At 31.2% G+C, this 19,584-nt stretch overlaps 1 protein-coding gene across 1 annotated transcript in view; it reads left to right on the forward strand.

Moving 5' to 3' along the window:
- Window positions 1–18,994, forward strand: part of LOC129218851 (medium-chain acyl-CoA ligase ACSF2, mitochondrial-like) — a 32,685-nt gene extending 13,691 nt beyond the window's left edge. The window contains exons 9-16 of the mRNA XM_054853175.1: window positions 1,114–1,262; window positions 3,366–3,457; window positions 5,630–5,706; window positions 8,842–8,949; window positions 10,224–10,372; window positions 13,007–13,148; window positions 17,184–17,294; window positions 18,875–18,994. Coding sequence (XP_054709150.1) covers window positions 1,114–1,262; window positions 3,366–3,457; window positions 5,630–5,706; window positions 8,842–8,949; window positions 10,224–10,372; window positions 13,007–13,148; window positions 17,184–17,294; window positions 18,875–18,994 — 948 coding nt within the window. The remainder of the gene's footprint in view (window positions 1–1,113; window positions 1,263–3,365; window positions 3,458–5,629; window positions 5,707–8,841; window positions 8,950–10,223; window positions 10,373–13,006; window positions 13,149–17,183; window positions 17,295–18,874) is intronic.
- Window positions 18,995–19,584: the final 590 nt, after the last annotated feature.

The following is a 19,584-nucleotide window of genomic DNA, read 5'->3' on the forward strand; positions in this document are numbered from 1 at the left end:
GTGATGTCACTTGCACAGTGATCATAATACATGCTGCCACTTTTGCCCCAAACTTTATTTAATTCTGAAATCTTTATGCACTTTTAGTAAATGAATGTAATTAATGGTTAAGAATTCAGATACAGTGGAGAAAAATAAAATTCTTTGAAAAATTTTAGAAATGAGAAAAATTAAAAGAATTTAATTCCCTTCATGCATATGGACGTATTAAGTCCAATTAAAACTTCGAGTGTTAGCCCCATCAAATAATTATGTATATAAGTTACAAAAAAACGTAATATAATGTGTACATGTACGTAATGTGAATATATATGCCCATCAAAATACTTCTTCTTAGAAAAAAAGTTCAGGTATTTTTTCATGGAGTCACAATTACCCCTGTATTATAGTGCAGCATTTTATTATTACTACACACTGTGCGTACAGTATTGTTTTATTTTATGTCTTTCCCTCCCAGCGATCATTCATTTTGTGCATCTTAAAGTACTTTATGTTGAATAAAACAGCTTTTTTATTTTTTTAATACAGTAAAAGTTCAGTTCTTGATGCAAGAAACTATAATGTATAGTTGAGGAATGCTTTAAAGCAGTTTGAGGGATGTTTACAAATCTTGCATGTTTCTAAAAAATTTGTATTCATACATTTTTCTACAACGCGAAATTTCGACTTACGCGAGGGGTCTTGGAAAGCATCCCTTGCGTAAGTTGGGACTCGACTGTACTATGCTTAGTTTCTGAATTATGCTGCTAACCATCTAAAGTTTTTTTTTTTTAAACCTACATGTTTTTTTTTTTTTTTTTTTTTTTTTTTAAATTGTACACAAGAATTGGGAATATTAGTTTCACTTTACTACTTTTCATTTATGTGCTCAGAGTTTTCTGATAAGTAGTTCAAATTTATCCCTATTTTTCACTTGCATTTTTGCTGTTACAAATTTTGATCTATCGGTTTTGTTGATAACTTTTTCAATAGTAGCCAAATGTAAATCACGTGAGGTTGTAAGCATGAATTACACTACTTTTGCTCTCTTATATCATAGCCAAAGTAAACATTTGTCTAAATTGCATTTTAAGATTTGACAGTTTAAGAATATTTTTTTAAAATGTATTATAGAAACCTGTAGTATGTTGTCAAGTTCCATTATTTCATTGCTTTGGAAATGTTCTTGGTACGCTTGGATCTGTAATATTTCAAAACACTTGTGTTTTTCCCTATGCTGGTTTCAATGCTGCAGCTACTTTAGAGACTATTGAAAAATTCAAGTAGGTAAATTCATTTTATTTGAATTTCTGATTATTTTAAACGATTTTGAAAAAAATTGTCTTTGAAATATAAACACAAATATATGCTTACTCGTGCTGCTCATTCATCATAGTTTGTTTTGTGAAAAGAAATTCATGCACAGTCAAACCAGGTTATGATGTCACTCAATAGACTATGATAATTATGGCCTTGTAACTGAGGGATATCATAACCAAGGTTGACTCAAAAACATTGCAATAAATTTGTCTCCATTTAATGTGATCAAGGCTTACTTTACCAATCATTTAATTGTTATAACAAGTCATTCATCTCTTACTTTTTTGTTCGTTAAAGTTACTGCTTTATGTGAACATTACATCATTTAATATTTGCTCAATCCTCTTGCATGGGTGTGACATTTTTACTCATATATTTACACTTTATTCCCGGAATTTTAAACTTTGGCTTTTAATTTTTTTATATTTTACTTAGAGCTCTATTATATATCGTAATATAAAGCATCAACTACTGTAAAAGCACTTATTTCAGCGAGCAGTAATTTTTACAAAAAGGAATATATTGGTAATTTGGCCAGTTGAAAAATAAATATTTCACATGGAGTACATTTTTAGAATTATGACGGATTTTCGAATATAGCAAAAATTAAAGTCTCTCAAAAGTACGTGCATTCACAGTATCTAAAGAAATTGTTCATAAAAAAAGTAATGATTTGTCAAATCATTATTTCAAGTACAATATTTTTTTCTGTAATGAAAATCTACTAATAGTTTGAAATTTGCACCAAAACTTAAAAAAGTATTCTTGCATCCCTGTACTTCTCACTGCCTCAAATCAGAAGCATGTTCTCTAACTACCTGAATCTAACTTACAAGTGCCATTTAACTGTCGAAACTGTTAGCTGCTTAAATACATTTCAATATTTTTACTATTTTGTTTTCATAGTCAAATTTACAAAAATTTTCATTATGTTGGTTAGTGTATGCTTGATGCTCCTATTGACAATCACTACTTTTTACAATGCCAGTGGTGGCATAGTAAAAAGCCCTTGTGGTTTTGTCAGACTCGTGACTGGAGGGCCCCTGGTTTGATGCCTGCTGGACAAAGATCCTCGGTGTTGGTTAATAGTGACTGGGGCATGCTAAATATGTTGTGGTCACAAAGTCCTCCAAGTTCGCATACCAAATTAGTACCTCTGCGGGTACTTGATTGAGGTTGCTAGGCTCCTATTCTGGATAAAAAGCAAACAGAGCTGTCTTTATGACCCCATTCAACTGGTTAAACCACTTATAGTTTTAGGTATGGAGGGCCTGGAGTGTAGTGTAGTGTCTACTGCAATGTTGCTGCTAGATATTTTGGTCTACCCTTTGTTAGACCAATAAAAACTTTTAAATACATCTTAGATGTCATTCTCAGCCCCCCAGAATGGTATCAGCTGGTGCAAATGCAAACCCTTTAGGGATGCTAGGGTGTTTGATATGTTTAATATAATTTAAAATATAGTGAAAACAGGGTTGCAACCAGAAAATAATTTCAGGGAGGGTTTAAAAACTTTCATACGGAGCTTTGCGCTATTTGTGCTAATGTTCAATTCATTGGGTTATCTATTATGAAAACATTTTATGCAATTAATATACATATGAAAGACATTTGAGTTTTGGAACAATTTTTGGAAATTTTGAAATGTAAACAAACATTTAAATGTCAAACCGAACTTTTCAATGGGGGGGGGGGAGTTGAACCCTTCCTTAAGAACCCCTCCCCTTGTGTACCGCCCTGAGTGAAAATAACTCCTAATTCAAGTACCTATTTTCATAACCTCTTGAATGCATTCTCCAGGGAATTGTCACCCAGCGCAAATGCCCTTCTCCTCCAGTTGTGATGCTACTGAACTAGATGGAGTAAATATAATGTCAAATATCGGGGAAAATTATCTTAATTGAAGTATTTATATATTTTTTAAACTGGCAAATCCATTTTGGGTTAACTCCCCAGATGGGTGACACCCAGAGTGGACTGTAGTGGTACTACTGGTTTCATCTTATTTATTATCTGCATAATGTGCTGTTTGTAAAACGTTGCTGTATAATACTTTTATTTTGCAGGTGTACTACTGTATATGGAACTCCTACTATGTATGTTGATTTAATAAATAACTATAGAATGCAAAATTGCAACATAAAATCATTAAGACACGGTAAGTACAATGTGTTTGATAATTTTTTTTTCATTATAAAATAATTACATTGAATTTCAGTGCATTGGAATTAAAAGCTGAACAGCAACTTTCAACTGCAATTTCAGTCTTGTACTTTTAACAATAATTTGCAAACTTTTTGCTACAAAGTATCTCAAGTTGTGGTATCCAGCTACAAATGGGAGGGGGAGGGGACTTCTAACTTTTATCTATTTTATGGTGTGTGGGGTGCATTCACGCAATGAAAATATTTCTTACTACATGGTTTGAAAGAAAGTTGAAGGCTGATTGCCCTCTACGTTTATTTGTTAAAAACATATGTTTTTTTTAAACCTATTTAGTTAATTTTTATGTATTTTCTCAACTGTTTTCATTCAGTATAGATGTGTAGATATGTCTTTTAAACATAAAACAAAAATTCTTCATTGTCCAAGTTAGGAATCCTCCTCCCTAACTTGGGACACTTGGCATTTTTATTTTTATTTTATGTATGCAGCAATAGATACAGCGTGGGACACCTATTATCATTTTAAAGAAGTGTATTTTACTACTAAATAAAGAAAAAATAACATTAGTTATAAATAACACACCCTCTCTTTTAAACTTTCATAGATTTCAGAATGATTGCTCCTGAAGATATTGTTTCCCTAGCCTTAATTCTTTTTAATGTGATGTTTCTGCACTCCCCTCTTTATTTGGAAGTATTAAAAGTATTTGGTGAACCCAAATAATTCCTTATGCAGCTGATTCTTTGGTTTCTATTTTCCTCATTTCACATCTGTTCACGTTCATTTTCATTGCTTCATAATATGTGAAACTCACAACAAATAAAGTGGTCTCATCTATATTTTGCTACCCATTTCTGTAACTGTGTTGTTCAAAACTCCAAATTGATTCATTACATCATGGTACAGCTGTATTTCCTTGCACAATTCTTTGCATTGAGAACTCAGTTTTGCATGAGTTTGGATTGAATCCTGTGCAATAATCATGTTTAGTACGTTAAACTTAACGATTCAAATTGGGGAAAATAATTGAATAAGATGAAAATTGCAGCTAGCAGAAGAAACAAAAAATGAAGTATTTGATCTTTGCAGTCATTCAATGAGTATTTAGCTTCATTTGCTTTTTCATCACAGTGACATTGAATTGACACATGAGGGGAGAGGAGGGGGGGGGGTCATCTGTTTTGCCTTATATTTGAAAAAAGAAAGTAATGAAATGAAATTTCTAACATTAACCATATCATTTCATCATTTGGGCTTGGTTTTACTCTAAGAAATGAATGACTCAGGCATCAAAATTTCTGTAAAGCGAAGTTTCCTGTGCTCTTTTGTGATACGAGCATTTTAAAATCCAATATCAGATACATATTAGACCTAAGCTGTGTAATGGTAGGGTGTCATGTACATCCTCTCAAATTAGATGTTCAAACCAGCAGGTATTGCTATAACCGTCTTTCTTTTTTAGCAATCACTATTGCAAATTGTTTTCATTTAACCATCCATGACCTTGTGGTTCCTTTTTCAGCTTGGACCAGGGGCCTCTGAAGTGCAGATCCTCTGGAGCTCACGGAATTCGCTTGTCCTGTGCAGAGACATCCATGTCCTACACACACCCACACACGCCTTTACGCACATACACAGGTCTATGCACACACACATGCCTACAGACACAGCTATACACACGTAACCGTTGAAGAGGAGAAACACGCTTGGGGGTACAGGAGCTATTTCTAGAAGCATTTTAGGATCCTGTCGCAACTCGTGATTGCGATACGCATAATTTGAATTCAAAATATCTGAATTCAAATTAATTATCTTTTTTTATTTTATTTATTTCTTGTTTATTTGTTGTTTTATTTGAAATCTTTTCTGTCTTGGAACATGGGCAACTGCCCTCCTCCCTTACCCCATTCTGGATATGCCCATAGTTGTGATACAGGTATTTTAAAGATTGTATAGAGTGTGAATATTATAAAATTATTTTTTTAAAATTTTTTTTTAAAAATGTTTGGCTAATAAATAATTCTGACATAGCAAATAACTCTTTTAATATCTTGAAAGTATGAAAATATCATTAGCTCTTGTTTTCTTTGATCTACGAAGTAATTGCTGCAAAATTTTATGCATGCGTGAAATAATGTTGCAAGTTTTTTTTTTTTTAATATAGTTGTTTTGGGTGGAGCTTCAGCTACTGAATCTTTAATAAGAGATGTTCGCAATGTTTTGAAAGTACCCTACATTAGTGTAAGTTATTCATTAATAATTTTTAAAATTTTCCTTCACTCTTTTGTTTGAAAACATTTGGAGTTTAATGAAATGATTGTTTAAAACAATAAATTTTACAATGTTGTGAATAGCCACTAAAATGTTTATGCTTCCTATTTGTCTTTCAAATTTTTAACCTATGTTTGTTAATATTTGTCGTATATTATTATTTTGAGCATTGAATAATTTATCAGATGGTTCTATTATTTTAAGAACATAAAGCCGCAGAATTAAAAAACATATATGAGGCAGTGAAAAGCAAAGGGATGTAAGTGGCAAAATTAAAAATTTGGAGATAACCAGTACACATGGTAGGTGAACTTCTCCTCTGCCTTGGGGCAAGAGATAGTACTAGTATCTCTGGTAGTTGCTGCTGTATAGCATGATTTAGAAAAAAAAATTCAATGAAAGCCTACCTAGATTGTTATCTTTAAATGTGTTTTACTCAAAACTTGAAAATGTCCACTTACATCCTTTTGTTTCTCACTGCCTCATACGTACATTTATTTACATTGCAAAATCAGTAAATATGTCAGGCCTTTTTCTCACAATTCCTCTTATTGGTATTTTTTAAAAATTAAAATAAGTATGGAATTAGAAATGAAAAGTTGAAGTTCTCTTTTTCTTTGCTTCTCATAACTTGTAAACACTATAACATCTGCAAGGCTTCGCTGTATTGTTTAAGGCAATGGAAGGTTTTCCTGTCCGATACATATTGCTCTTGCCCACATTGATTCTTTTCTTCATCTTGTTGACCTGATTTTTGTTTGTTTGTTCTTGAAAAAGAGGTTAGTTTTGGGATTCATATACAGTCGACTCTTGATATGTCAAAGTACGAGGGACCAAAAAAAATATTCCGTGTAGCTGAAGTTTGAGACACCAAAAATTAACTTTTGCTTCCTTGTTGAGACAAGCTTAACTGTGATTAAACAAAACACACGCAAATACTTAGATAGGAGAGAAAACTTGTATTAGCTTTTCCAAATAGTACAAAAGTAATATTAGTTCTAAAACTTGAAGTACATAAGCAAAGATAATATTGCTAATAAAAAATTATATTTCTTACTTCACATTTACTAAATATTGCTCTGTGCTTACTTGTTTTTTTTTTTTTCGAATTAATATTTCTCTTATGTATGAAATCATTAATTTTAGACATGGAATTGAATATATCCTTCTGAATATTTCCCCGACAATCGAACGATGAATAATTGATAGTGCGTTACTAACATCTGCATTCGTTGGCAAATTATTGACTTGTCAAGTAAGCCCCAGTCTTCAAAGCCCTAACAAAAAGAGTAGATAGTAAAAATAGCAGATAGAATTTTCTCAATCATTTTGCTGTAAAATTGGTTTCACTGCTGGGAATCAGGACAGTAAATGTTAAGAGATGGCTGTCTGAAACTTCGATATAAGTGGAATGGACTTCAAGTTAATGAAAAAATCCAGTATGGAGCATTTACACAAGTTTTGGAAACATCCAAAAACTTCGACATAAACGAAAATTCGAGTTAAACAAAGTCGAGATATCGAGAACCGACTGTATTTATTTTGTGATTGCAACTGAACGGGTGAATTAAGTTTTGTTTTGTTGTAAAATGATCCTAAAAAGTTATACACCACACTGGTCAATTTTTTCCAGCATGCCGGCTAATGCGAAGCAATACAATAGATAATATGGTAATACAATGTGTTTTACTTAGCATTTTGAAGGGCTGTGGTCGAGCCGCAAAAGCACCAATTTATAAATTTTCGCTTTCTTTTTTCCGAATTTTTTAAATCAAAATCACTTGAGTCCTTTCCTTCTAACTTTAGTGAACAATAATAGATCGCAATACAACAAAAGTATCCTTTTTTTTCCTTGACTCAATATCTTGTTCAAATCATCCCGAGATTTGAACTCAAGAATAGGAATTTTTTTAAGATTTAAAAGTTTTTAATTATTACTAAAACAGTTAACCATTTTCTCTGAGATATTCAATCACATTGTTCTAAACTAATTAATTTTATCATACAAAAACATTTTTTTTTTCTGCCCTAAGTTGGTGGTGTGAACAAATGGAGACCTCAGTTCCTGCAAAAGAAATTCATAAAATTTCTTTGTTTACTATAAAATCTATGTCTAGATGTTCAAGTAAACCCACTTATAGTGTTTTTTCATTATATTTCTAAAAATTAATTGACTCACTCTTCAAGGGGTTACCGGTATACAAGGGTGTCCACACCGGATCATGGTGCAAACTATGCCATTAAAATTTTTGATGGAAATGTTTTCACCAGGTTCTCTCTTCTCCTCTTTTTAGGAGGATTGTACTTTGTTTACACCTGAGGGACTGCACTATTGTGCTTGGGGTCCAGGCGTTCCTGAAGGTGTACAATACTGCAACATATTTAAAGGAAATAAATTGAAATAATAATAATAAAAATAACTTCATGGTTATACACTAGAATTGAATTGCTAATTTATATTATGCTGCCTTGAAGCAACTTAGAAGTCTCATTTTTAGCATTGCAAGTTTGAACTGCCTCAAAGATACTTGTAAAAACACTTTTGCAAAAAGAAAGATTATTCTTTAGCCGTACTAATTTCCAGTCTCAATATTTTTCTCATTAACTGATGTTTACTTCATTTCTTGAAAGTGAGACAGATAGTCTGTAGATCAATGTCTTCAAATATACTGAACATATTTTGATACCTTGACAAGGAGATAACTTGTTACCAAAATATCTAATAATCTGTCTTGAAATTCATCAATATCATCTAAAAGAAGGAGTAATAGTGGTAAGCTGTAAGCTCAGTATTTCTTCAAATTACAAATGCTTCATAAGTCCTTCAAAATTACTTTATTGTTGCTTAATTTAATACTCTCTGCATGTGATTTATAAAAGAATTAATGCCTTCTTCCTACAAGATTCTAAGGTTGCTGGAAGAAGAAAAATGTAAGGAAAGTAGAAGACCTAAATTTAGTTATAAGTTTTGCATTGTTTGCATATGAAATTATTTATCAACTACATAGGTCAAATAATTTAAATTTTCTGTTTCTTTATTAAGAAATTTGAGTGTTTTAAGTCAAGCAGAAACATATCTTTCATTTTGGAATTTCTTGCTTTCAGGTTGCATATGGTTGCACAGAAAACAGTCCTGCTACTGCAGTAAGCTACTTAAATGACACTTTTGAAAATATTGTCAAAAGTGTCATGCAACCATTGGAATTTGTTGAGGTAATGCTCAATTAAGTTTTCTTTTTGAAATTTATGTACATTCTGTTCCTCCTATGCCTTTTACGTTGCAAATACACTTTCAAAACTCCAAATATTTAATATGCAGTAATAAAACTAAGTTTTTAACTGGTCATTCGGAGGTTTATTATTAAACATGCAAGCATGTTAAAGATAGTCGTAAATCCAATATGCGTCCTTTCTATTTGTTCCTTTTTTGGTGGATAAAAGTTTTATAGAAAATTAAATTTATTGGTCATTCCTGGTATGATTTAGGGAAGGGGTAGGGTTCATGAACTCTCCTTGAACTTTCCAACATTGAAGTTCCAAAAACCCAATTCAAGAATACTCTGCATCGGGAAAGCTCCAAACAGGAAAAAGTGATAACATTGGAATGTGCTAGTAAAGAGAGACAGCGCAGGAGTGGTGATCAATGGCACATTTTTTATTCACTACTTATGCAACTTTAATCACCACGCAGCTAGTGGTGACCGCTAATTTTCACCTTTTAGTACAAGGTACAAACACTTTTTAAGACAGTTTAGTTTATTGATTCAAATTACTTTTTCATTTAAAGGATAGCATCAAATATATGTTCTGAACACTGAATCAGCTGTGAAATAGTAGTGAGCCGTAATAATTAATTAATTATTCAGTATTGACTGAAAAGATTTTTTTCCTTCTTTAATAGGTATGTAATGCTTCTCTGAAGAATACACTAGACACACATTTATTTTACTCTGCAAGTTCGAAGACTCCTTTTGATACATAGCCTCGTACCCTCTGCTAGCCTGAGCAAGAGGTGTTGCCAGATACAATCTTTGAAATACAACATAGTTGACCGCCACAGGCAGATAGTTTGGTTGGATTTAAGTCTTCTCATAGCTTTTTCCAAGCTTATATTTTGGTGAAAGTAGCATTCAAAACTCCAGTCTTCTTATTACCATAATTTTTTTCAATGTTCATAAAACAAATTAGGAAATACTCATTGAGAACATTTCCGGATGTTCTTAATAGTTTAAAAATAGTAGTTCTATGAAAGTTTGGTCTATCTGCTCCATAATGTATGCTTATACATTTCCTTTGCTGCTTGACATAAGGTATAATGTGTGGGAAAATGTTCCGTATCTCCATATTTTTAAATAACTGAGGAGGGAACTTTTTCAAAGGAATATCATTATCAAAAAAAAGTTTAAAATCTCTAGATTTTATAGCCTTGTTTTGAAAAATAATATGTAATATAGTGCAATTAATTTAAAAAATACATTGTTATCTAGATGAAGATTATCAATGATGCTGGTTGTTTGGTTCCTGTCAATACCCAAGGCGAATTGTGCACAAGGGGTCATGTGCTCTTTGTTGGCTATTGGGATGATAAAGACAAAACTGAGGAAGCTATTGATAAAACACGATGGTTTCACACAGGGTAACTTGCTTTCTTATGTTCATTTTAAAATTAGTATCATTACTTGAAAATTTTCCATTGAACTGCGATTTTCTCTTTTGTTTTTTCATCTAAACTTCATTGTTTTTGTATTGCTCATCATCAAATCAAACATGTACAATACTGCTGTGGTTGAAAAGATTTATCATTCTGAAATAGTTGGTGTGTAGGCATGTGTGTGCAAACTTAGTGCTAGCTAAAAATATCAATGGAAACATACACATTAAGAGTTCTATGTTATGATTCACACATGAGGCAATGAGAAGCAAAGGGATGTAAGTGGCAAAATTAAAAATTTGGAGATAACCAGTACACATGGTAGGTGGACCTCTCCTCTGTTTTGGCACAAGAGATGGTACTAGTAGCCCTGGTAGTTGCTGCTATACAGCATGATTTAGAAAAAATTTCAATGGAAGCCTACCTAGGATGTTATCTTTAAACGCGTTTTACTCAGTGGTTTTAAAAACTACATTTTTTTTTGTAGCGAACTACAACTACTTTGTTGCAAATGTATTTAACTACAACTACTTTTTTCAAAATGTAGCAACTACAAACTACTTTTGAAATGTAGTCGCTACTTCGCTACTTTACAAAAAATAAGTAAATAAAAAGCATACGCAATAGGGTGTCCCTCAAAAAATGAAAGTCAATTTTTCAAGTCACATACTCTCTTGTATTTTCCTCTTGTGTCAAAACAATTGTGAACAAAAGTTTCATTCCGTGCTGACTTGCGTCTGAAAGTGAAAATAATACTAAAAAAAAAAAAAATTTAGAAACTCAAAATTTCTGTTGATTAAACCCTGTACCCCACACCCACATGTACCCCAAGAAACACTTATTCAAATTGAAAAACATTTAAATATGCCACACTTGGCCTAAAATTTAGATTTTATTTAAAAAATTGATTTTTTTCCCAATTATACTCAACCTGGAAAAAACCCATATCTTTGAGTACTATGTGGGAGACTTAAATATTGCAGGAAACAAAAACTTCTATTTAACGCTAATTACCTATTTTACTGTTTATATTTTTCAGTTTGATAATTTTGTAAAAAAAACATATTTTTGAAAATATGTATCAAAAAAATAACTTTTTTGAAGAAAATTAAATTTTTTAGGCCAAGTGTATGATACCTAAAGGTTTTTTAATTCGAATAAATGTTTTCGTATTGCATGTAGGGTATAGGAGCAACGTTTTATCAACAGAAATTTTGAGTTACTAAAAATTTTTTTTATTTTCATTTGACCTAGCACATGTGCTGGTTCACACTTTCAGACAAAAGTCGGCACTGGTTGCCGTTCTTCAAATTGTAAGTATGAAGTGTTTTTTTTTTTTTTGACGTAAAAGGAAAAAAATATAAGAGAGTGTGCGACTTGAAAAATCAGCTTTTGATTTTTTTTTGGGACACCCCAAATACACACACACTGTACGAGGATTGAAAAAAAAGAGGTTTAGATTGATAAATTAGCTCATCAGAAGACTAAGAAAAATGTCCGTTATCATACTCTCATACACTGTAATGCTCGTATTTATTGTAGGTCCTCCAGAACAGTTCCATTTCATCCTCTTCTATAATATTTTCAGTAGCTTCAATTTATTTGGTGAATACTGTGAAAGCACTTTGATTTTCGTGATTTTCGCGTACTCGCCGTAATCACGAAAATTTAAGCCTCCCTAAAATATTTTTGTTTTTCAATTAATATAAAATTCACAAATTTTCAACTCGCGAAATCACCGATATCTTTATTTTCGCGAAAATAAGTGCTTTTTTTTTCAATATAAATATTGGTAAAATATGAAAATTATGATGGCAAACAAACTAATGGCGTCAAATAGATGGAACGTATGGCGTCAAAATCAAATGCCCGAAGTCAGTGCGTATGTTTATGAGTCTTATTTCTCATTGCCTCCGCTGATGAACTTATGTAAAATTTTTGCCAGTCAAAATCGTTTGTCCTTCATTTTAAGTTTATTTAAAAGTAGTTTCCAGAAATCGCTACAAACTACTATTTTTTTGTAGTTAACTACTCACAACACTACTTTTTTTTAAAGTAGTGTGCTACATTACAAACTACTAAAAAATGTAGCTACTACAGTAGCGTCGCTACTTCCAACCACTGTTTTTACTCAAAACTTGAAAATGTCCACTTACATCCCTTTGCTTCTCACTGCCTCATATAACAAATAAGATATTATTTCCATATCTGTGAATTAGGCACAAAGTTTAGGTAAAAAGTTTTGAAGAATAATCAAGGGTTATAAGTATAAGGTGGAACATTTTTTAAAAAAATTAGGTGACAAAACCTGAGAGCGAGAGGTGGTCTTTCAGATGCAAATTTTCTCACAGCGTGATTTATACATATTAAAATTTCACGGTAAGGCACAAAGAAACCACCATTAGCTCCAGAAATTATATAATGTGGAACGACACCTATTCTATTGTAAATAATGATATTTGACTTTGTATAAAAATCTTAGGTTTTAATACCACTGATGTTCTTGTTTATTTTTCTTCCTCAGCTTATACTTATATTGATTAGATACATAAGATACAAGCAAATCCTTATTCTATGAAAATGTTGATATTATAAGTAACTGCATCCTCATTTTATCAGAGACCTATGTGTTATGAATGAATATGGATATATCCAAATTGTTGGACGCAAAAAAGACATGGTGGTCCGGGGAGGAGAAAATCTGTATCCTGCAGAGATAGAAAATTTTCTAGCAACACATCCAGACATATTAGAGGTTCATGTAAGTCTTAAGAAAAGTTTTTTTTTTCACTTTTTAAAATATTGCTGAATTACAATATTGCTGTGCATGAATAAAATTTAAAAAACTTGGTTTCTTTCAAAGTCTAAGGTATAATATAGAATTGAAAAAATGTAAACCTAATAAAGCATTTTGAATTGAAGTTAGCATTATAGATTGGTCTTCTTGTTAAAGCTAACTTTTTGATGGTGTTCATTTAGCTTTCTCATAAGAATTAATTCATGGATGAATATGATATCACATACCACCTCATTGGTAACTAGACTTGCCGATGCCAACACAGTTGCTAAACTAAGGCTGTCCGTTCGCCCGTGTGAGAAGTTCCCTATAGCCCAACTCATTGCTACCGTGAGGTCACCACTACCATTGCAAGAATAAGGACTGGGCACCTTAAAGGCATGGAAATCAAGCCGGATGAATCGAGAACTTTCGCTTCAATGTGCCCATCTACGCAATTTGACAACCATCATCTTTTTCATCCAGAAACTCACACTTCTTTGCATTGAAAAAGTTGTTCCTTGTAAGACCGAAACACTTGTCTGCAGTATTTTGCATTTTTGTGTGCTTCAAAACGTTGGATAACCAGCCATGCTATCTGCTCTTTTCAATATCGACATTGACTGGACCAAGGACATCATTTTTTCAAATCTTGCCAAAGATGTGGCCAAAGCATGGGCGGATTTATGGGGGACAGAGGGGGGCAATGCCCCCCCCCCCCAGTTTTAGAAGGACTTTATATAGTAACAGCACATCTTCCAAAAATTAAAAAATATATATTTTTTTCTTTTTTGAATATTTCAGAAGGGTATGGGTGGATTTATAAGGTGGGGCATAGGGGGGCAATGCCCCCCAGTTTTGGGAAGACTTTATATAGTAACAACATATCTTCCAAAATCTTAAAACAAAAAAATCATGACTTTTTCTTTTTTGAATAGTTTAATCAAAATGAAGAGAAAAGCGAATGTCCTTTTCTGATGGGAGAAAAGAAAAGGAAAAAAAAAAAAAACGAACATTAAATACAAGTAAAACAGCTGTCACTGGGGTGCTAAAAACGTGCCTAAATTCACTATTTTGGACTGAAAACTATTTGGGCAAGTATATGAATGAAAATATAGGCTAAACGAGCTTTACATTAAGCTGCAACACTTATAATAATTGACAATTATTTTGACAAATTAGAACCTAAAGCAAAGGGGGGAACCTCCTTCCGCCCCCATTCTCGCTAACAGAACGATCTACTCGTTATGATTTGTGTCCACATTTCAAGTATATTTGTGCATAATATTTATGTTCTTAGTAGATTAATTGGCCCTTTAAGAAATTCTAAAAAGCATAGTTTTTTTTCCTTCTCTCTCTGTTCTTTAAGAGAGAGAAGGAAAAAAAACTATGCTTTTTAAAATTTCTTAAAGGGCCAATTAATCGACTAAGAACATAAATATTATGCAAAAATTAAAAAAAATACATTTTTTTCTCTTCTTTAAGAGAGAGAGAGTATAAATAGTATCGCAAACTGAATAAATTTCAGTTATCTGAGTATTCTGATTAAATGAATCTTTTTACTTGGAAGGAGAGTACAGTTTTACTTACTTTATAAATACTGTTTAAAAAGTAAGGTTAGTCATAATCATCTAAGTCTAAGTGAGTCAGTCCTTGCCATTATTGAAATCTAAATAATTGAGTCATCAAAAGTTTTGGAAAAGTTTGCTGAAATTTTATAAAAGTCTATAAAAACCTAACAAAGATTGGTAAAATCGTAAAAATCCTTTAACCGTAAAAACTGACGAATTGTCGTAAAAATTACAAAAAATCAAGCAAAAATTTGCAGGTAAGAGTGAATAACAAACAGGGCCAAATTTGCCTATAAGATAAACAAGCTATTGCTTAGGGCCCCTGCTTTGAAGTGGGTCCCTAACTCCCCAAAAAAAAATTCATGATTCATTCCTTAAAAAATAGAAATTGCTTGAGAAAACTAATTTCATTTTTAAGTGCTTGAAAACCTTGAATATTTCAAAACGTGTGACTACAAACCTTAAATTTTAAAATGTCTAACAAATGGTAAGAGAGAGAGGAATGCCAAAATATGTCAAATTCAGCTCCTTGCCACATCCTGTATTAAAAATGTAAAAATCATGGTTCTCACGTTTGTAACATTATTTGAAATAAATTTTTGTGACTCATATGTTTCATATCTTGCTAGTTATTCAATCCCGAATGCAGTAATTTGGAAATTCTTTTGTATTGATTGCTTTTATCTTCTTCTGCATATTGTCTATCTGTTTAGCACGCAAAAAAAATACACAATACACTACTTCTATTTCTTTTCGTTTTCTGCCCCACTTGCAACTGAAGAAAAGTTGCTGTCATGAGAAATCTATGGTTACTTTTCTTTTTTAAATTTAAAATAGCTATTTCTCAAAGTTAGAACAGGACTGTAAAAATTTACAATCAAGTACTAAAATATCAGAGACTGGAAAGTACAAATGAAGAGCATCAAATAATTTTATTTATTCTAGAGTCCTTGAAAATAATTAAATAAAACTTTGAAAATCCTAAGCAAAATGGGCTCCAATTACTTCTACTGCATATTGTTTATCTTTTTAGCCAGGAAAAAAAATGATACACTACCTCTATTCCTTTTCGTTTTCTGCACTCTTCTTATAATTAAAAAAAGGTTGTTGTAATGAGAAATCTATAGTTTATTTTTTCTTTTAAACTTAAAATGGCTGTTTCTTACAAAGTTTGAACTAAACTGTACAACTGTATAATCTAGTTATCAATTTCTATGTCTATCCAATTAACCTCTATAAGGCTTCAAAATGCAGAAATTTATATCCATTTTACAAAATTTCCTGCGGAGGAAAAACCCCCGGCCCCCTAAAATTGGAGATATTCTATTTCCCACTTAAAAGGGAGCCCAGCATCACTCTCTTGATACCGACTCCCTCTCTTAAGGTCAATTCAAAAAGGACCGCATGAAAACACACATTAATCAAAACGACACACAAAAAAGTAAAGCATGGACTTATGCATCACAGGAAAAAGTCAAAAACATGAGAGTGGGGGAGGGGGGGGGGCAATAAAAATGTTGCTGAGAAAAAAAAATCCTCCCCCCCAGGAACTCATTCCTAAATCCGCCTATGGGCCAAAGCGGTACTTCGTACCTTTGGCCCTATTTAATTTCACCTTTAGCACCCATGCACACAACAACAACAACATAAGAATTAATTTTGTTTATTGGTAACATAGCTAACTCCATGGTTCAAGAAACAGTGTTATGAAGTGAAAAGCTTGTTTTCTGTTAATGTTATCTTAATAAATAGTTAAATGTTTCCAAGATGTTCAATACTGTCACACACCAACTTTTAAAAAGTTAAATAATAAAGGACAGAAATCACTAACATGATTTTGATTTTTTTTAACAATAATACATTTAAAAATGGGAGAACCATGACTGAAGAAAAGGATCATTGCAAACAAAGGGATAAGTGTAACCAAATGCAAGATGAGGTTAAATTACTTCCCATTTATGAATGGTTCTTGTTACATTTGTTTTGTTCAAAAAACTTGAAAGTAATGAATAAATTACTAAAAATAAACAATATGCTATTAGAAGAAGGCTAAGAATAATAAGCTCTTAACATTTTCAACTCTTTTATTTTATTTTTTTGAAACTCTCTTTGAAAATTATCTTAAAAACATTTTGAATTTGATTCATAAATTTTACAGCTTCTAAACAACTTGCATATGAAAACAAGAATGTCTTTTGATTGTAAAGCAACCTAAGGCTATAAAATGCTAACAATATCAAATCAATCAAGAAAATTTCATTGTCGTAATACTAATAATTATTGTGGTGGGGTAAAATAGTTTAAAATCTGCTCTTATCAAACTTTATAGATTACTTTTTGCTAACTGTTTATTTTTTACATAAACCATATCTCATAAAGCTCATATTTTACTTAATTTTTATGGATTTCAATTTAATGAATTCATTTTTAATGTTTGATATTTCCTTAGATTGTTGGTTTGCCTGATGAAAGAATGGGAGAAGAACTATGTGCTTGGATAGCACTTAAAGGTGACAAAACGATGACCAAAGAGGAAGTTAAGGAATTTTGTAAAGGAAAAGTAAATATATATTCATATATTTTTGATATAAAGTAAGAAATTGTGTTTTTTTTAAATGTCAATCCTATGTTATTATATATGTCCTTATGTTAAGCTCATAGTTAAAGATGCAGTCTTATACTAATGAAGTGCATCAACTAGTTTGTTTGAAGCTGTATGAATTTGAGCTGAACAATGTTGCAGTTCTTCTTGCATGAATTTTCGAAAAAGTTTTTAATTAAAATGTGTTGGAAGGAGAAAAAAAAATTGTAAAGCTTTACTATGTAGTAATGTAAGTGTTTTAGTTAATTGCATTCAAGGATTTAAACTGCATCAATCTTTCAAAAGCAGAATCATTTTAACTACAGATCTGATAATCCTTGATATGCCCCCATTAATTAATTAATTATTTTTAAAGTCAGGTTTCTAGAAAAGCCTTAAAATGTTGAGAAAATTCAGTACAATTTTCAGAAAATCAACTTTTTTCTGGAAATACTAAACACAAAATATACTTGAAAACAGCAAAGTAAAAATTAACAAAGTAATCTTAAGCTATGAGTGCAAGGAGAATTTGGTACACCTCAAAGCATCTGACCAAGAGGTATGCTGACAGTAAGAGCTCTTTTTGCATATTTTTTTCTGAATGTCAAAGTATGAATAAAATACTTAAATACTTAAAACACTAAAAATTTTATGGTTAACATTAGAACTTTATAGTAATAAATGCTTTATGAAGTCATATTTTGGATGGTACAGGGACAGGCGAGTACATGGCGTATAAAAGAGAAACCTCATGAAGTTAATTGGAATGTAAATAGAAAAGTTATTTTTTAAAAAAAAACAGGCTTTTTACTTGAAAACCATGTCAAATCCAAATTATTTTCATCTATAAATAATTAAACAGTACTTGTAATTGAAAAAATAAAATAAAATTGTACGAGTATACAAAACATGAAATGTGTTTTGTCTCTACTGCAAAATTAAAAAAAAAAAAGATGGCACTAGTTATGGATACTGAAAATTAAATAACAGACAACAAATATTTTCAGCAATTCTAGGCATAATTATTTTTTCTTATTAATTCCTCTGAAAACTTTCAACAAGTTTTGGTTCTTGAATTTCACAAATAAGTTCTCCTACAGATGTAAAAACTGTTGCTGCTTTTACACAAACCTTGCTAAACTCAAATTGTTTCATTAAATAACTCAATGGGGGAAAAAGTAGGCTTTTAAGAGAACAAAAACTAGAATCTTTTGAAAGCTTTTCAAACTATTGCCAATGTATTAGCTCAATATAATAGTTTTATAAGTGTTTTTCAATTTTCCACAAGTTTTGAGTTTTGGATTTTTTAAACAAAATTTTTAAACAAAAGTTTTGAAAAATGTATCAACTAGTTAAATTTAGGTACTAAATCCATAATACTTAGTTAGGTTTGCTGATTTATTCTAAGTTGATTTTCATGACTAAAAGTTTTTTTAGGCATGAATAACTAAATTCTGACTAATACTGAAATATAAGTACAGTAATGACTTCAAGCACCAACTTTCAGATTTAAAAACTATAACATTCATAAAAAATATCTTCTTTTTTTTTCTTTTCAGATTAGTCATTTCAAGATTCCTCGCTACATTGAATTTGTAACAGAATTTCCTAAAACTACATCAGGAAAAATACAGAAATTCAAAATGAGAGAAATCTCCATCAAAAAGTTTAATTTATAATATTTTTTTTTACATTGTTTTGATTTTTGATGCCAATCTGTTATTAATAATTCTAAGTGGAAAAGGCTCAAAAACTTTTTAACTACAGTGATAATTTTTATTGCTGAAAATAATGAATATTACAAAAGAAATGTAGTTTAAAATTTTTAATATGTAAATTCAAAAAACTAGATCAAAATATTTATAGATATTGCAGATGCTGCAAACTGTGATCTTCATATTTAATTTATTTATTTGCATAACTTAGATGTTTATGCATTAATCAATCCACTTTCATGGATGTGACATTTTTAACTTTATATTTGCTTTTTATTACCGAAATTTTACTCTTTGGCTTTTAATTTCCAAGTATTTGAACATGAAGTATCATTAATATAAAATATCTTTCTAAAAAATGTTTTTGTATTTAAAAAATAATGATTTGCACATGTTAAAATAATATGTGACTGTATGATAGCATTTGCAACACATACAAATCGTTGTTTTATAAGCACTTTTATTATACTTTGCCTGATTGTCACGGAAAAATCTAATGCCTGCTTTTGCTTATACCTTAGCAACTAGATCACTTAGACACTTCAGGATTTCGC

The sequence above is a fragment of the Uloborus diversus genome, chromosome 1 (genome assembly GCF_026930045.1).
Source record: "Uloborus diversus isolate 005 chromosome 1, Udiv.v.3.1, whole genome shotgun sequence".
In the NCBI taxonomy this organism is placed as follows: domain Eukaryota; kingdom Metazoa; phylum Arthropoda; class Arachnida; order Araneae; family Uloboridae; genus Uloborus; species Uloborus diversus.